Source organism: Neoarius graeffei, chromosome 7 (assembly GCF_027579695.1).
Source record: "Neoarius graeffei isolate fNeoGra1 chromosome 7, fNeoGra1.pri, whole genome shotgun sequence".
Classification (NCBI taxonomy): domain Eukaryota; kingdom Metazoa; phylum Chordata; class Actinopteri; order Siluriformes; family Ariidae; genus Neoarius; species Neoarius graeffei.
In genome coordinates this window covers 17,488,556-17,506,872 of record NC_083575.1, presented here as the reverse complement: position 1 = coordinate 17,506,872, position 18,317 = coordinate 17,488,556, and the positions used below count along the sequence as shown (strand labels likewise).

The 18,317-nt window shown below is 41.5% G+C and overlaps 1 protein-coding gene across 1 annotated transcript in view; it reads right to left on the bottom strand.

Moving 5' to 3' along the window:
- The window catches only part of tsnax (translin-associated factor X), a 45,087-nt gene extending 28,201 nt beyond the window's left edge, over positions 1-16,886 (bottom strand). The window contains exons 1-5 of the mRNA XM_060925342.1: positions 16,696-16,886; positions 16,395-16,597; positions 16,200-16,292; positions 15,733-15,847; positions 13,822-13,952 (exon numbers count right to left, since the gene is read on the bottom strand). Coding sequence (XP_060781325.1) covers positions 13,822-13,952; positions 15,733-15,847; positions 16,200-16,292; positions 16,395-16,410 — 355 coding nt within the window. The 5' untranslated portion in view covers positions 16,411-16,597; positions 16,696-16,886. The remainder of the gene's footprint in view (positions 1-13,821; positions 13,953-15,732; positions 15,848-16,199; positions 16,293-16,394; positions 16,598-16,695) is intronic.
- Between the last annotated feature and the right edge of the window lie 1,431 nt (positions 16,887-18,317).

Below are 18,317 nucleotides of genomic sequence, written 5' to 3'. Positions count from 1 at the left end.
CATACAATGCATATGTTCCAAGTTTTGATAATAAATAAACCATGTAGGTGTAGGTGCAATTGGTCTTAAGTGATCACTCTCATTAAATCAGTCTCATTAAATCAGTCTCATTAAATAATACCATTAATAATACCATTAATTTTGGTACTTAATAATAAATTACCAAACAGCTAAATTATGGTGTATTCCAATTTGTTATGATCACTACCAATGCAGCAATAATGTATAACTTACCGTATTACAAAGACAGCCAATAGCACTTATGTACACTTTCGAGTTCTTTGAAATTGTGTGACTTCAAAAATATTAGGAGCAACAAATAAACACAGTTTCAATAATAATTGAATTTATTATAACAATGATGTACATTCAATAAAGTCAGCAGATATATATATATATATATATATATATATATATATATATATATATATATATATAAGCAAGCATAAACTGTGTGTGTGTTATGTGCGCGCGCGTGTGTGTGTGTGTGTGTGTGTGTGTGTGAGAGAGAGAGAGTGATTGGAATCTTATCTGAGGTATGTGTGTGTGTATATTATCTGAGGTGTGGGGGTCACCACGTGGCTTGAAACAAAAGAATTAGCACATATTGCTAATGAGACAAAGGAATTAGCCGTGGTGGCTAACCCACTCCCTATAACATTACCAAATTCACTGAAATCTTGAGGTCAAAATATGTGTAATAAAGAAATTAAGGATGTTAGTAAGGATAGAAGAGAGCATGCATGACTTATCCTTTAAAACAACACAGAGAGCCATGTAGAACTCAAAAATAAGTATGCACAATTTAAACAGTTGCTGAGTTTAAATTCACACTACTTCATAAAGCTAATTCCTAAGACTAGTTTTTGTGCCCAAAAATGCCAGTCTTACTTCCAGTATCTTGCTTATGCAAGATTATAGAGATGTTCCGAGACTTTTGGAGTCCACAGGAGCACGAGAGTCGATTCCGTGGAAGCGCAGAAAATTCTTGGTCCGACACTTTAGCGTTCGTGAGGAAAAGTCTCTGATCAAACAATGTGCACAGCGCTTTAGTCAGAAGGAATCCGGTTGCTTCTAACTTTAAATTAACTGCTTTGGGCGGCAGTCGTAACGTTACTTATAATAGACAAACAAACCGGTTGTAACTCGAAATGAGTGAAATAGCACGATTTAAGTAGTTTTACTGTGGCCAATGGTAAACAAAAACCGCACTGAATCTTTTCTTGCCAGGCAGAAGTCGTGATTTCGGACAGTCCAGATAGAGCCTCTTTATGTCTGTTACCGCGTGGTCCCAGCCCCAAAAGAGGAAGAGAGTAGCGTGCCTTAGTTACTTATGGAATCATGGAGGAAGTGATGTAGGTGATCCCACCCAGGCATGACGTAGGTCATCGCAGAAGTAGGTTGATGGGATCTGTAGTTCTTAAACGGACTGTGTTACCTACATAGGCCTAGGTATTTTATTTTTTCCCCATGTCTCCTCACTATGCTCCAAGCCTCTCAAAAAAGTTCCATGTCTCTCCCACAAAAAAATAATGACAGAAAAAGTGAAGCCTGAAAGCCAGTATATGTGACAAGTTGAACAACTAATGTTGTGGCAAGAGGGTAAATACTCTTTAATGCAATGTGAATGTGACTGCTACCTGCAAAGAATTTCACACAATCTACAAATGCTGAGAACTTGTCCCAAGTCTCCTTGCTCTCCTCTACCCTAACAAAGCATGATGCTGAACTGAAGTGCATTTTTGTTGAACCAATTACAACCCCGATTCCAAAAAAGTTGGGACAAAGTACAAATTGTAAATAAAAATGGAATGCAATAATTTACGAATCTCAAAAACTGATATTGTATTCACAATAGAACATAGACAACATATCAAATGTCGAAAGTGAGACATTTTGAAATTTCATGCCAAATATTGGCTCATTTGAAATTTCATGACAGCAACACATCTCAAAAAAGTTGGAACAGGGGCAATAAGAGGCTGGAAAAGTTAAAAGTACAAAAAAGGAACAGCTGGAGGACCAAATTGCAACTCATTAGGTCAATTGGCAATAGGTCATTAACATGACTTAAAAAGAGCATCTTGGAGTGGCAGCAGCTCTCAGAAGTAAAGATGAGAAGAGGATCACCAATCCTCCTAATTCTGCGCCGACAAATAATGGAGCAATATCAGAAAGGAGTTCGACAGTGTAAAATTGCAAAGAGTATGAACATATCATCTACAGTGCATATCATCATCAAAAGATTCAGAGAATCTGGAAGAATCTCTGTGCATAAGGGTCAAGGCTGGAAAACCATACTGGGTGCCCATGATCTTCGGGCCCTTAGACGGCACTGCATCACATACAGGCATGCTTCTGTATTGGAAATCACAAAACGGGCTCAGGAATATTTCCAGGGAACATTATCTGTGAACACAATTCACCGTGCCATCCGCCGTTGCCAGCTAAAACTCTATAGTTCAAAGAAGAAGCCGTATCTAAACATGATCCAGAAGCGCAGACGTCTTCTCTGGGCCAAGGCTCATTTAAAATGGACTGTGGCAAAGTGGAAAACTGTTCTGTGGTCAGACAGATCAAAATTTGAAGTTCTTTATGGAAATCAGGGACATTTGGACTAAAGAGGAGAAGGACGACCCAAGTTGTTATCAGCGCTCAGTTCAGAAGCCTGCATCTCTGATGGTATGGGGTTGCATTAGTGCATGTGGCATGGGCAGCTTACACATCTGGAGAGACACCATCAATGCTGAAATGTATATCCAGGTTCTAGAGCAACATATGCTCCCATCCAGATGATGTCTCTTTCAGGGAAGCCCTTGCATTTTCCAACATGACAATGCCAAACCACATACTACGTCAATTACAGCATCATGGCTGCGTAGAAGAAGGGTCCGGGTACTGAACTGGCCAGCCTGCAGTCCAGATCTTTCACCCATAGAAAAAACATTTGGCGCATCATAAAATGGAAGATATGACAAAAAAGACCTAAGAGCAACTAGAACCCTACATTAGACAAGAATAGGTTAACATTCCCATCCCTAAACTTGAGCAACTTGTCTCCTCAGTCCCCAGACGTTTATAGACTGTTGTAAGGAGAAAAGGGGATGTCTCACAGTGGTAAACATGGCCTTGTCCCAACTTTTTTGAGGTGTTGTCATGAAATTTAAAATCACCTAATTTTTCTCTTTAAATGATACATTTTCTCAGTTTAAACATTTGATATGTCATCTATGTTCTATTCTGAATAAAATATGGAATTTTGAAACTTCCACATCATTGCATTCCGTTTTTATTTACAATTTGTACTTTGTCCCAACTTTTTTGGAATTGGGGTTGTAGTTGCAGTTATTGCTGCACGAGGGGGTCACACCAGATACTGAAAGCAAAGGTTCACATACTTTTGCCACTCTCGGATATGTAATATTGGATCATTTTCCTCAATAAATAAGTGACCAAGTATAATATTTTTGTCTCATTTGTTTAACTGGGTTCTCTTTATCTACTTTTAGGACTTGTGCGAAAATCTGTTGTTTTAGGTCATATTTATGCAGAAATATAGAAAATTCTAAAGGGTTCACAAACTTTCAAGCACCACTGTAGGTAGGCCTGTGATGAAATCGATGGCTAGGTGGAACCAGGGTCTTTGAGGTACTGGGAGGGGACAAAGCTTACCAGTGGGAGGGGTTTGTGGGACTTTTGCATGGGCACACTCAGAGCAGGAAGCAATGAACTGGTTAATTTCAATGAGCATGTTCTCCCACCAGTATTTGTTCCTAAGCATCTGATAAGTTTGTTGGCTGCCAAGATGTCCCATGGTGGGAGATGCATGAGCCCAGGTGATGAGTCACCTTCAGAAGTGTTTTGGGACGTAAAGGAGGCCAGGCAGAAGATTGATTGGGCTTGTCCTTAGTTGGGAGTTCTTTATCTCCTGATCTAGGTCCCAAGTGATGGATTGGATGAAGCAGTTAGGCAAGAGAATGGGGTGAGTTACAGGGTCATGATGTGACGAGTCGAAGGTACGAGACAGGGCATCTGCCTTGGTGTTCTTGGGCCCTGGGTGGAACGAGATCGTGAAATTAAAATGTGTAAAGAGTGCCCATCTGGCTTGGCATGGGTTCAGTCTTTTGGCCTTCTTGAGATATTCTAGGATCTTATGGTTGGTTAGGATCACAAAGGGATGTGTGGCTCCCTCCAGCCAATGTCTTCACTCCTCGAGAGCGAGTTTGATGGCAAGCAGTTCTCTGTTCCCAACATCATAATTCCTCTTTGCAGACATGAGTTTCTTAGAGAAGAATGCCATTGGGTGAAGTTTGAGTCTCTTGCCGAAACACTGGGACAAGACTCTTCCTGCTCCTGTGTCAAGAGGCATCGACTTCAACCGTGAATGGCTTGGTTGAGTCAGGGTGCTAGAGGACCAGGGCGAAGGTGAAGGTGCCCTTGAGCCAATTAAACGCTTTTTCTGCCGAAGGGTTCCAGTAGAGATGTTTGAGCCCCTTCTTGAACAGGGTCATTAGGGGGACAGCAATCATGCTGAAACCTCTAATAAAGTAACGGTAGAAGTTGGCGAAGCCTAAGAAACATTGAAGCTCCCTTATGGATGTGGGTACTGGCCAGGATATGACCGCAGATACCTTGGAGGAATCCATGCTGACTGCTTGTACACTAATGACATACCCCAAAAAGGAGATTAGATTCAAATGGAATTCACACGTCTCTGCTTTGACAGAGGTGATTAGCTAGTAGGCATTGGAGGACGGCTCTGACATGTTCCAGATGACTCTTCTCATTGGGAGAGTAAATCAAGATATCATCGATATATGCGATCACAAACTTGCCTAGCATGTCCTGTACCACGTCATTGATGAGGCACTGGAACACGCTTGGTGCTGAAGAGGAGGCATTACCTGGTACTCAAAATGGCTGGCGGTCATGTTGAAGACGGTCTTCCATTCATTGCCCTCCTTGATTCTGATCAAGTTGTAGGTACTGCATAGGTCTAGCTTGGAGAAGATCTTAACAGATTGAAGTTGTTCTAGGGCAGAGGGAACCAGAGGAAGAGGATAGGGATACTTGACGGACTTGATCGAGTCTGTGCAGGGTCAGAGGCCACCACCTCTCTTCTCCACAAAAAAGAAAGCCATTGACACTGGTGCCTTAGATGGACATATGTAACCCTGCTTGACTGATGGCACAATCGTATGAGCGATGCAATGGTAGTCCGCACCCTTGCTAAAGGCCTCTCTCAGGTCCAGGTAACACTCAGGAACATTCTCCATGGAATCAGGCTATGGACTCTCTACTGAAGTAGAGGAGAGACTGAGTTGGGGACGTGAGAGACAGTTCTGGAAACATGTGGATGACCACTGGAGGATTTCCTTGTTCTGCCAAGAGATTAGTGGGTCATGAAGCTGTAACCAAGGGTACCCAAGAATGATGTGATTGACAGTGGTGGTCACACAGGGAAAGGAGTTCATAGTGGAGTGCTCCCACCTGAATGTGAATGGGAGTGGCTCGACTGGTGATGAGACCATCACCTATTGGTCCTCCATTGATGGTCCTGATGCTGAGTGGACTCTGCAGAGGGGTTGTGGGCAGGTTGAACTTCTGGACCATCACGCTGTTGATGAAATTCCCCTCTGCCCCTGAGTCAACAAAAGCAGACAGAACATGTGTGGAGGATACCAGTTTTAACACAGGTACTTTAAATGACTGTGCATTGACTTTTCTTACTGGACTCACTGAGTGAGCTGTGGCTTCAACTGGGCTGGTGCACGATGGATGGATGGGACACTGGTTGATGTGATGCTCTGAACTCCCACAGTACAAGCAGAGACACTCTCCTCCTCCTTTCACATTCAGAACGTTTCAGACAGGTGTGAAATCCTCAGAGGGCTGGACTGGTTTGGAGTTCTCCTTGAGAGAGGGCCGGTTGGTAAGCAGATGATCCAACCATATCACTAGGTCAGTGAGGGAGTCCAACATGAGTTGCTCATCTCGACACGCCAGTTCAGTGAGAATTTCAGGACGAAGACCCTGGCGAAACACTGCTTTTAGAACCAGCTCATTCCATGCACTGGCTGCTGCTAGAGTTCTGAAGTCTAGGGCATATTCAGTGACTCCTCTTGAACCCTGTTTGATGGTGAGAAGGCTCTTGCTGACTTCAATCCCCTCAGGTTCATGATCAAATACTCTTTTAAACAACTCGAGGAAACGCTCATAGGAAGTTGTGTGCTCTCCTCCATTCTTCTATACGGTGCTAGCCCACTGTAGTACTTTGCCAGTGAGAAACAAAAGAAATTTAGCGATCTTATGTTTGTCAGAGACGTTAGGCATGATGGAGAAGTACACGGAGCACTGAAGTAGGAATCCTTTACAGGCGAGAGCATCCCCGGCATATTTCTCTGGAATGGGGAGCTGTAGTGTGGGACTTGGAGAAGCCTCAGGGCATGTTAGGAGAGCCTACAACATCACAGCTGCAAGCTGCGCCAACCGGGTGTTGAGGTCTGCAAGCATCTTTTGATGTTCTAAGAGACGTCCCTGAGCATTCAGTGCAGTTTGCTTCACCTCCTCTGCTGTATCCATAGTAGGCGAAATATCCTATCAGAGTGCAGGCACTTACAGATATACAGGGGAGAGCCGGGTAGCAAACTTGTAACAAAGCCAAATTACAAAAGTAGAAGCGTGGTCAAAAGGCAGGCAGTTGATCGACAAACAGGGCAATACAGATGAGACAAGAAGCATAGACAAAGAGATAGTGAGGGTCAGAATAACTAGAGTCAGGCAGAGATAGAAAGGCTTGGTATGGACTGGAAAACACAGAACGATATTTCACAATGAGGGGGAGTGTGAGTGAGGCTTAAGTAGTGTGGCTGATGAGTTGTGAATGAGCAACAGCTGAGTTCAATAAGCTGGTGACAGGGGGTGCTGTGCTTCTTGGGTGTTGTAGTTCTGAGTAGTCATGTTTGTAATTTGGCTAGAGCGGTCACTCTCAATGCCTTTACTGACACAGCGCTCTCACTGTCATTAACTGCTGTTGATTTCTTTTCCCAACTTATCCGATGTCTGTCACCTTAAATTAACTAGGAAAAAGACCATTATACACACATGCACACCTGCAATATGTAGTAGCAACGACTTCATGATTTTTTTCAATCACAAAATTGAAAATATCTGACAAAAATTCAAACTACTAATTTAAGTAACCCTGTAGTTAACAATATAACTGTATCAGAGCAGCAATTAGAATGTTTTACTCCCCTTAGAGAACTCAAACTAATTTCATTAATCTCCACATCAAAATCTTTAACTTGTGTACTAGATCCCTTACCTTCTAAATATAATCAATTCTTCCCTTAGAATTGGCTATATACCCAAATCCTTTAAACTTGCAGGTATCAAACCCCTGATTTAAAAACCTGACCTCAACCTCTGTCAGCTGTCCATTTATAGGCCAATATCAAACCTCCCCTTTATCGCCAAGATCCTATAAAAAGCTGTGGCACAGCAGTTATGTTCATATCTACATAAGAATAACATCTGTAAATGTTACTGAAATGAAATGCATCAGTCAGGATTTAGACCTCATCATAGCAAAGAGAACACTGGTTAAAGTAGTAAACAACCTACTGTTGACATCTGATCAGAGCTGTGTCTCCCTTTTTGTATTGCTTGACCTTAGGGCAGCCTTTGACACCATTGATCATTCCATTCTTCTGGATAGCCTAGAAAATGTTGTGGGAGATAAACCCTCTCCTGGCTCAGGTCTTATTTCACTGATCACTATAAGTTTGTTGATGTAAATGGTGATTTTTCTCTGCATACAGAGGTAAAGTTTGGCATTCCACAAAGTTCTGTCTTAGGCCCACTGCTTTTTTTCTTTATATAGTCTACCTCTGGGTGATATTTGTAAGCATGGTAATTTCCACTGTTATGCTGATGACACATAGTTGTATGTTTCTGCAAAGCCAGATGAGAAACACTGGCTTAATAGAACTGAGGAATCTCAGATAGCATTATAGTCCGCGACTGATGTTCTAAGGTTCGCATTGGCTCCGTCTGACAGGCGGTTTCACACGGAGCCAATGCGAACCTTAGAACATCCTAGAAAAAGCTGTGCCACAGCTTTTTCTAGGATCTTTCTGCGGATCAGTGTCGGATGTGAGCAGAATGATACAGTTTTATACACCCACGGGGCGGGACCGCGCGGGTGCACTCTTCAACAGACACCAACAATTTCTTCAACAGTTTCAAAAGTGCAGGTGCGCTCTTCAATACTTTCAACAGACACCACTTCAGTCCAGTCCACTCGGTGTATGCAGCACTTGGCAGACTTTTTCAATAAGTGCCTTTTCGACATTAAGTTGTTTTATGATAGATAGATAGATAGATAGATAGATAGATAGATAGATAGATAGATAGATAGATAGATAGATAGATAGATAGATAGATAGATCGATCGATCTTTATTGATCCCTTTGGGAGGGTTCCCTCAGGGAAATTAAGATTCCAGCAGCATCATTACAGCGAGAATAGAAAATAGAGAAAAAACTTCTAGATAAATTAAGTATTTACATATACAAATATAAAAAGAATAAGATATGGGGAAGAGAGGAAGGGGGGAGAGGGGAAAAAAGGGGCCAGCAGGAGAGATATTGCACTTTATATTGCACATAATATTGCACATTGTCCAGTATTGCTTATTGTTAGGCTAGGCTACTGCTCCTTCCCGTCCTCTGTCCTCCTGTTACCCCTCCCCCTCCCAGAAAGGAGTTGTACAGTCTGATGGCGTGAGGGACAAAGGAGTTTTTAAGTCTGTTTGTCCTGCACTTGGGAAGGAGCATTCTGTCACTGAACAGGCTCCTCTGGTTGCTGATGATGGTGTGCAGAGGGTGACTGGTATTGTCCATGATGTTCAATAGTTTGCCACCGTCACCAGAGTGTCCAGCTTCATGCCGACCACAGAGCCGGCCCGCCTGATCAGTTTGTCCAGCACGGATGTGTCCTCCTTGGATGTGCTGTCCCCCAGCACACCCCGATGTAAAACAGGATACTGGCAACCACAGACTGATAGAACATCCACAGGAGTTTCCTGCAGATGTTAAAGGACCGCAGCCTCCTAAGGAAGTATAGCCTGCTCTGTCCCTTCCTGTATAAGTGATTGGTGTTGCAAGTCCAGTCCAGCTTGCTGTCCAGCCACAGCCCGAGGTACTTGTAGGAATCCACAGCCTCCACCTCAACTCCCTCGATCAGAACTGGTCGTGACCTTGGTCTGGACCTCCCAAAGTCAATGACCAGCTCCTTGGTCTTCGAGGTATTGAGCTGCAGATGGTTCCTGTTGCACCACACAGCAAAGTCCCTCACCAGGCTCCTATACTCCTCCTCCCTGTCATCACTGATACACCCAATGATGGCTGTATCATCAGCGAGCTTCTGAATGTGACACAGCTCCGAGTTGTAGCAGAAGTCTGTGGTGTACAGGGTGAAAGGAAGAGGGGCCAGCACCATGCCCTGGGGTGCTCCGGTGCCGCTAATCACAGTGTCAGATGTGAGGTCCTTTGGCCTGATTTACTGCGGCCTGTCGGTGAGGTAGCTGGAGATCCAGGTGACCAGGCAGGGGTCCACTCGCATCCTGTTCAATTTGTCCTGAAGCAAAAGGGGCTGGATGGTGTTGAAGGCACTCGAGAAGTCCAAGAAGAGGATCCTCATTGTGCCATTTCCCTTATCCAGATGCGAGTGGACTCGGTGTAGCAGGTAGAGGATGGAGTCTTCCACACCAACACCTGCCTGGTATGCAAACTGTAGACAGTCCTGGGCATGTTGTACCTGGGGTCTGAGGAGGCTGAGGAAGAGCCACTCCAATGTCTTCATCAGATGTGAAGTGAGTGCCACTGGTCGGATGTCGTTCAGCTCGCTGGGCCGATTCTTTTTGGGAACTGGAACAACCATAGTATTTTACGGAACGAAGCTAAGGTTGTTTGGGCTAAGTTATTTTGTGTGTGAGGCTGTTTTGGCATGGATGGGATTATTTTCTACATGGTTTATTTTGTAAACTTGTTTTTATATTAAAACAGTACAGTTATAGTTATTGGTTAAATATAAAACAATAGTGTTGTAGGCACTGTGTTTAGACGAGTTCCTCTATGTACAATATTAAAGTAAACTGCTGACAATTGGACGAAAAAAGGCCGACTCCGCCGCGTTAGCTGTCAGACCGGAGCTAAGGCTGAGTAGCATTAGGCTAACGTCACTGACTCTGCACAGTTAGCAATGTTAGCTTAATGACAGAAATTGATTACTAAAATAATCAATGGTTTCAGCTCTAATTGCCAGAAGTTTTGGTTAAATCATTTACACCAATCATGTAGGGAAGGATTGCTCGATATACTTGTGTTTGAATCATGCCATTTTGAGAACTGATAATGTTTTTCATCTTCAGGTACAAGGGGCTGAGCACGAGGCTAATGATGACGTGTGACTGTAGAGAGGGGTGCTCTCTGAGGGCACAGTCACACCGGGAAGTTTGGTCAGTTTCCTCCGTTGGTTTGGTTCGTTTGTAGTGGTGTGATCGCTGATTAAATCACGTGTGAAGACTTTGTACCAATACCATACACTGCCATTTTCTCTTTTTTTTTTTAAACCCAATTTTTAAAGCCATGGTTCACTTGACATGCTGGGCCTGTGTGAACTTCAGGACATTTTGGTGTGAAAGCAACCTCTCTTACCTCAGCGACAGCAAGCATAAGGTTCACTTTACAAGCCTGGACTGTGAACTTGAGTACATTTTGGTGTGAAAGCCATCTGTTTTATATCCATGTTTTACTTGTATGGTGTTTATAATGCAGTTCAGCACTTAATCCATGTTTTACATATATGGTGATGTATACGATGCAGTTCAGCACTTTGAACATTGTTGACATTGTTTAACTTTTTTTTTTTTTGCACTGTTCATTATTGCACTGTGCCAGAAATTTTGTGAGCTGATACCAATTACCAATGTGAAAATAGCTGATCTACAAAGTCACATGTTTACATGTCAATAAAAGCACTTTGTGATTGAAGATTTTTCTTAACATTTGTCTTATTAATGCTAATGAAGCAAACTTGGGGGTTCACCTCAGACAGTTGTTGTACATATCTGGACTACATCCGGCCCTGATCCAACTCACATCCATACCTGATTTGGGCAGTGCAGAGATAGGTTTTTAGTGATCCATGCTGGACCTGGCTCACATGCGTTCCAGATCCAAAAATTGTATCTGTGCTGGATACGGGGCGGAGAGCAAAAGTTATGTGGGACGGATCCGTTTGCTGTATTCAGATCGGACTTTGGGGTACATCCGGTGCTGATCCGTCTCAGATCAAATCACTATCTGGGACGTGCTAAGGACATTAGACACTGGATGCTTATTAACTTCCTACTGCTTAACTCTGACAAGACAGAAGTACTTGTACTTGGACACAGATGTAGGTTTTCGGATTACACAGTAACTCTGGATGGCCTTTCTGTTTCTTCACATGCAGCAGTAAAAGACCTCAGTGTGATCATTGACTCTAGTCTTTCATCTGAATCGCATATCGATAACATTACCTGGATAGCTTTCTTTCATCTCAGAAATATTGCTAAGATAAGACATATAATGTCACTACACGATGCAGAAAAACTAGTTCATGCTAGTTCATGTCCCCTGTGTGTATGCATACTACATGACAATACAGTCCCAGGGTTCTCCACGGATTGAAAATATAGGGGGGTGGGGGTCAATCGGATGACCTTGAAACAAATTTGCATAAATTTACATATGTCATTTGCATAAAATACTCTCAAATAGTAATCATTTAGAATAGAGGAATCAATTGGACTGGTACAAAACACATCATACATCAAACATTACACACTTACACATATTCAGGACACATTGTTTGAAATGGAACTGGAAAAAATATTTTTTTTATTTAGCAAACTACAAAAAAAGAACAGAAAAGTACAGAAAAGTTTTTGTATTAACTATATTCACACTGCTCCACAAAAGCTGACATTGTTTGAAATGGAAATGTAATTGCAGGCACCACTGAAAAAAAAAATTTTTGTAGTAGAATCATCACGGAGAAAACACGTTATGATCGTCGAAGTTGTGGTCATGGAGAAACAAGAAACAAAATTGTAATCTGGAAATTGTTAACAAACTAGTCTGTTTAAAAAGATCAAATCTTACCTTCACCCTCTTCGTAGTAAAGCCATTTGTACTTTTCACTCCACTGCGGATACCATCCGGCTCTACGATGCTTCTTGTTGTCACTCAGCTTAGGAACTTCGCTTGTGGCATCGCTAGTAGTAGCCTGACCAGAGATCTTACGCCGTTTTGGATCGATGTTCTCGATGTCGACAGTGTACAGCTTACGCGTAAAACCGAATCGCTTGAGAGACATTTCGACAGAGTGTCTTCAAGAGCTACAGTAACACTGACAGCTCACGGTTTTATAGGCAATATCACGCTTGCCGCACCAACTTTGAACTTTTTGTTTTTATCCTTTATTTCTCTGCCGACAATAATAATCAGTTATCTCGAACTTGGTGTCGATTCACACGTTATTTATAAAGGCGTGTTATCTCCCGGCGCAAGAACAATGTGTCAAAAACACCGAAGTGTGAAACGCTTTTCTTAGACTATAATCGTCAGACTGACTAAACTAATTGCTGGTAAATGAGTTTCACACTCGGGTGTTGTCGCGTTGTCAGTTCTCCAACAGTGGAAACTTCACACTGGGCTTCAAACACCTTGGATTCTGTGCCTCTCCACTCTTCCTCCAGACTCTAGAACCATGATTTCCAAATTAAATGCAAAATGTACTTTCATCTGAAAAGAGGACTTTGGACCACTGAGCAACAGTCCATTTCTTTCTCTCCTTAGCCCAGATAAGACACTTCTGATATTGTCTCTGGCTCAGGAGTAGCTTGATATTAGGAATGCGAAAGTTGTATCCCCTTTCTTGAAGATGTCTATTCGTGATGGGTCTTGATACACTGACACCAGCCTCAGTCCACTCCTTGTGAAGATCTCCCAAGTTCTTGAATCAACAATGAATAACTTTTTATAATTACTATCTGTCACAAAGAAAACAAAGGGACGTCTCTTCCTTTTGTAAAGGGGCGGCAGAAATTAAACGGGGGCGGGAATCACAGAAAGGGGGGCGGCCCGCACCTCTAAAACCCCTCGTGGAGAACCCTGAGTCCATGTGTGTTGGCACAGTAACTGCTTTTTTCTGTTACCTTGACCATGCAGCCCATTTTTGTTCAAGTAACTCCTTATTGTGCATCTTGAATTGCATAGTTTCTTTACCAGCTGTACTAACCTCCCCCAACATGTTTTAAGTTGATGCTATTTTAAGACCCCAATCTATTCAACTAGCATGAAATTAGGTTTTGAAAGAAACTTCAAAGCACTTCTGTAAGTTACTCTGGATAATAGGTAAATGCCATAAATTCTGACAGGCAGAATTTAGACCTTCAGCCCTCATACCAAATCTAAATCTGCAGTGTTGCTCTGCTGTATGTACATTCTGACATTTGAGTGTGGTATTATGTCTTACTCTTAAGTAATTAATGTTTTTTGCAGCCCTCCATAATTGCGTCATCACAAGACCTTGCATAACAATGACAATAATGCAGCCCTAGTTTTGTGGTACCACACATTTATAACATACTTTTAAAAGTGTACTTTTGGCCTTCCAAACAGTCTGATGCTAAGCTAAATTCTTCTTTCTACTACCTAGAAATTTTAGATACAATCAAACATTTTTTGACTCCATGATGTGAAAACTAACCTGACATGAAGGCTTTATGGAACTGATAGAGATCATCATCTCCAAGCTCCTCAGCTATGTGACCAATCTTCTGCCTCACAGCATCCAGTCGGATGTCTGCCTCATTCAAAACCTCTTCAACATTGGGTAAACTGTGATTCAGTTCCATACAAAAACAAAACACAAGTTATTCAGTCAAACTACCAGCCACCAAAAAAGGTATATTTTCATGTTCTAAAAAGACAAGTATAAAAGGTATTAAAATCCAACAAATCATGATAATTGAGCTTTTTTAAAGCCACATCAACTTTGCTTTGTGGAGTAATGTACTGATTTTTCAATAATAAGCAGGGCTTTCCCCAAAGTGCGGATACGCCACGCTGTGCGACGTCGGTGCCGCACTGTCACTTGCACATCAAAAAAAAAAATCATAAATTGAACAATGCAGAGTACTTTCCGCACCTAAATATCTCCCATTCCCCTCTAAAAATGAGTAATAACTACGGAACTAGGAAGATATTGTAATATATAGGTCTAAACTATCCTGGTACTCAACCCAGAAGGGTTTCGCTGTGTGCACTGACTGCCATTTGTAACCATACATAAAACCACATTCTTGGCACTGGTCACTAGATGGTGCTGTTGCATGATTTGACCTCAATTCTGTTCCTGGCATCCTCATCTCATTATCTCTAGCCGCTTTATCCTGTTCTACAGGGTCGCAGGCAAGCTGGAGCCTATCCCAGCTGACTACGGGCGAAAGGCGGGGTACACTCTGGACAAGTCGCCAGGTCATCACAGGGCTGACACATAGACACAAACAGTCATTCACACCTACGGTCAATTTAGAGTCACCAGTTAACCTAACCTGCATGTCTTTGGACTGTGGGGGAAACCGGAGCACCTGGAGGAAACCCACGCAGACACAGGGAGAACATGCAAACTCCACACAGAAAGGCCCTCGCCAGCTACGGGGCTCAAACCCGGACCTTCTTGCTGTGAGGCGACAGCGCTAACCACTACACCACCGTGCCGCCTTCCTGGCATCCTGGACTTGGAAAATGAAGAGGCGTGCTATGAAGCTGCCCAAAATCACTGAGCATTTCAAGTAAATACACAAGACACTCTTAGTATCAGGGCCGTATTCAGTAGCTAAGATGTTGTCACAAGTGTACGGACCCATTTCATGCTAGAGCCATTCATGATTAGATGGCAAACTGGCACGTGTTTACTGATGCTGTCAGTTTAGATGCACGTGGACGATAAAAATAGCACACTACAACATGGGGTACAGTCTCCCATTGCACACTATGCTCAGTGACAGTTGCTGTGGAGTGTGATTCTGATGTGCAAAAGAAATAATTATGTTCCAGGTGAAGCAGCTGGCCAGTACTGACAGTAAACGATCTTGAAACTGAACATCTGCCAGTGACATTATTATTATTATTATTATTATATGACTAATATTGACTTACAGACGAGGTTAATTTGCATCTCTAGTCCTACCATCTTAAGACTTTATCTATCTTTCTTTCTTACGGGCTGGGCCTCATATCAATAGCACCACTTTGTTTTTTGGTTTTTTTCTGGGGAAAGTCCTGATAAGTTGTATTGTGTTACTTTGAAACTTTTCAATTAAGCACTAATTAAACAGGACAGTTTCAAAAAAAATTATTTAAAAAATACATTATTACAATTTATGCAACGTGTTAGTTTTAAGTCCAGTTTGTACAGAACCAAACCCCATGTTCACTCCAAATCACAGAATGATTAGAACTCCAAGGTGACGGACAAGCAAACTGTTTGGAATCAATTTGAAATTAACAATAAAATGTTCTGGGTCCATGATTTTCTTGAACTATACCATAATTCTGATTAACCAAGACACATAATTAGATTTATTTTCAGATATCTGACCCAGCCAGCTTTTACCTCGTCACTCTGTGCAGCAGGAATATTGTCCTCTTGCTCTCAATTGTGATGTCTCGACTCAGTTTGACCAGACGCTCATATTTGTCATGCTTGGCGTCAAGTTCTTGTTGAAACACTGAGGTAATTTTAACAACAAACAACAACAACATTATTATTATTAACATCTCTGAACTCAGTCACAAATAGAGATGCAAGTGCAGATCGTTTACTTATCTTCCTCAAAAATTGTCAACTAATGAACCGACTTTGTCAAGAATTTCAGAAATCAATGGCTTAAAAGCTAGTTTTGTATTATTTCTAGTCAGATTGCCTTTCAGTCTGCATGCAATTGAACTTATTCATGTCTTGAAACCACTAGCGCATACTGACACTGAAAATCACTTAGAACTCAAATCTAATAATTGACCGTCATAGTTAGACTTATTCAAGTATTAGTAATTAAAGTTGGGTTGTGCTAATAGCTTTACCTCTGAATGTCTCAATCACAGGAGACGTTGTATTCGCATACTCCTCTGTTTTCTGGGCTGATTCTGTCTTCCTTTTACGGGCGCATCCTTCGCCTGACAGAAATCAAAATCATGGTTTATTAAAACACATTTTAAGGTAAGCACGGGTCGACTATTCAAGTTAGCTAACGAGTGATAGAAAAATTAAAAACCTACCTTCTCTTTTACTCATTTCTCTTGAGAGGAAATATGTTGTAGATTAAATAAATGTGTCCAATACGTTATACGTCCATACATTTGTTTCTGAAAATACTGGAAATTTTCGGAGTCTCTGCACAAGATGCTCTGTATGAAGCGTTTCAGTAAAATTGCTTGGAGAAATTCGTTACAGCAAAACGGAGCTCTACTGCGGGCAATGTCTAGAAATAAACAAAACTAATAATTAACGTCAGGATTCTTTAATTAGGATTAACAACTGATGCAATGTTAACATAGTCTGGTGATAGGTTACTCTTACCGCGTGCGTGAAGCCAATTGATATATGCGTACAGTATCCATGGACTGTTTATCGGTTTTTAAAGGATTCTGATGTTTATTGCACACGTAAAGAATATCATGTAGTCTGCCAGACGGCGTGAGATATATATATAAGCAGCGTATTAAGAGGAAATGCGTGTATGCGCGTTGTGAATGAAATGGCTGGCAAAACGAAAACAAAACTTACAAAATAAAAGTCACAAACCGACGCACACTAGGGGGAAAAAAAACCCCGAAGTCATTACAATTTAAGTAAAGGTGGACCTGAAAGTATGCAAAGCTTTACTTTACACCAGGGATACCCTGGTGAAAAATAAATATGCTAAATATATTAAATTTTAGTGTACATGCAGTCATACTAATCATCAGTATTCAAGTGTGTTAATGATTAGTTACCTTGAATTTTGCTATTTTGGAACAACTAATTTTGTACGAAGTACACTTAAGTTGTAATTAAATTGTAGAAAAGCACAAGTGTTTTTAGTGTACTTTTATGTGCTAAAGCGGAACAACAAAGTATACTTAGTACATAGTATACGGCTGTGCATGTACTAATAAAAAAAATTTAAATTTACTTTCTATGTGTTATAAGTGCATTACAATTTATTGTGAGACTCCTACTAAAATACAGGTAATATATCATTAATATATTCTTAGTGTAGTAATAGTATACTCAGTTATACTTTCGGCTTGCACAAATTAATTTTTAAAAAAGTACACTTTGTAGTTAATTATGAATATACTTCATTATTTTATTGTACTAATTCATACATTACATACTCTTACACAGTAAGAAAATGCATTACCAGTATACTAAAGGCTAAATTACTTATGGGACTATTTCCCAATGCAGACTGCATGTATTTTCAAGGTCATTAAAATTGTAGAAAAGCCATTCAAATAAATGACAAACACCATCACTAATGCAGAGAAAATAATTTTTTATTAACATGGTTCAGTATTAGAAAAACAAAGTACAAAGAACTTTTATATTCTGTTGATTCTGGAGGCCACTATAACCACAAAATATAAGGTCAAAAATAAAATGGGGGCGGCACGGTGGTGTAGTGGTTAGCGCTGTCGCCTCACAGCAAGAAGGTCCGGGTTCGAGCCCCGTGGCCGGCAAGGGCCTTTCTGTGCGGAGTTTGCATGTTCTCCCCGTGTCCGCGTGGGTTTCCTCCGGGTGCTCCGGTTTCCCCCACAGTCCAAAGACATGCAGGTTAGGTTAACTGGTGACTCTAAATTGACCGTAGGTGACAGGTCATTAAAATTGTAGAAAAGCCATTCAAATAAATGACAAACACCATCACTAATGCAGAGAAAATAATTTTTTATTAACATGGTTCAGTATTAGAAAAACAAAGTACACCCTGTACACAAATTTTACACAAGTCGCCAGGTCACCACAGGGCTGACACATAGACACAGACAACCATTCACACTCACATTCATGTGAGTGTGAATGGTTGTCTGTGTCTATGTGTCAGCCCTGTGGTGACCTGGCGACTTGTCCAGGGTGTACCCCGCCTTTCGCCCGTAGTCAGCTGGGATAGGCTCCAGCTTGCCTGTGACCCTGTAGAACAGGATAAAGCGGCTAGAGAT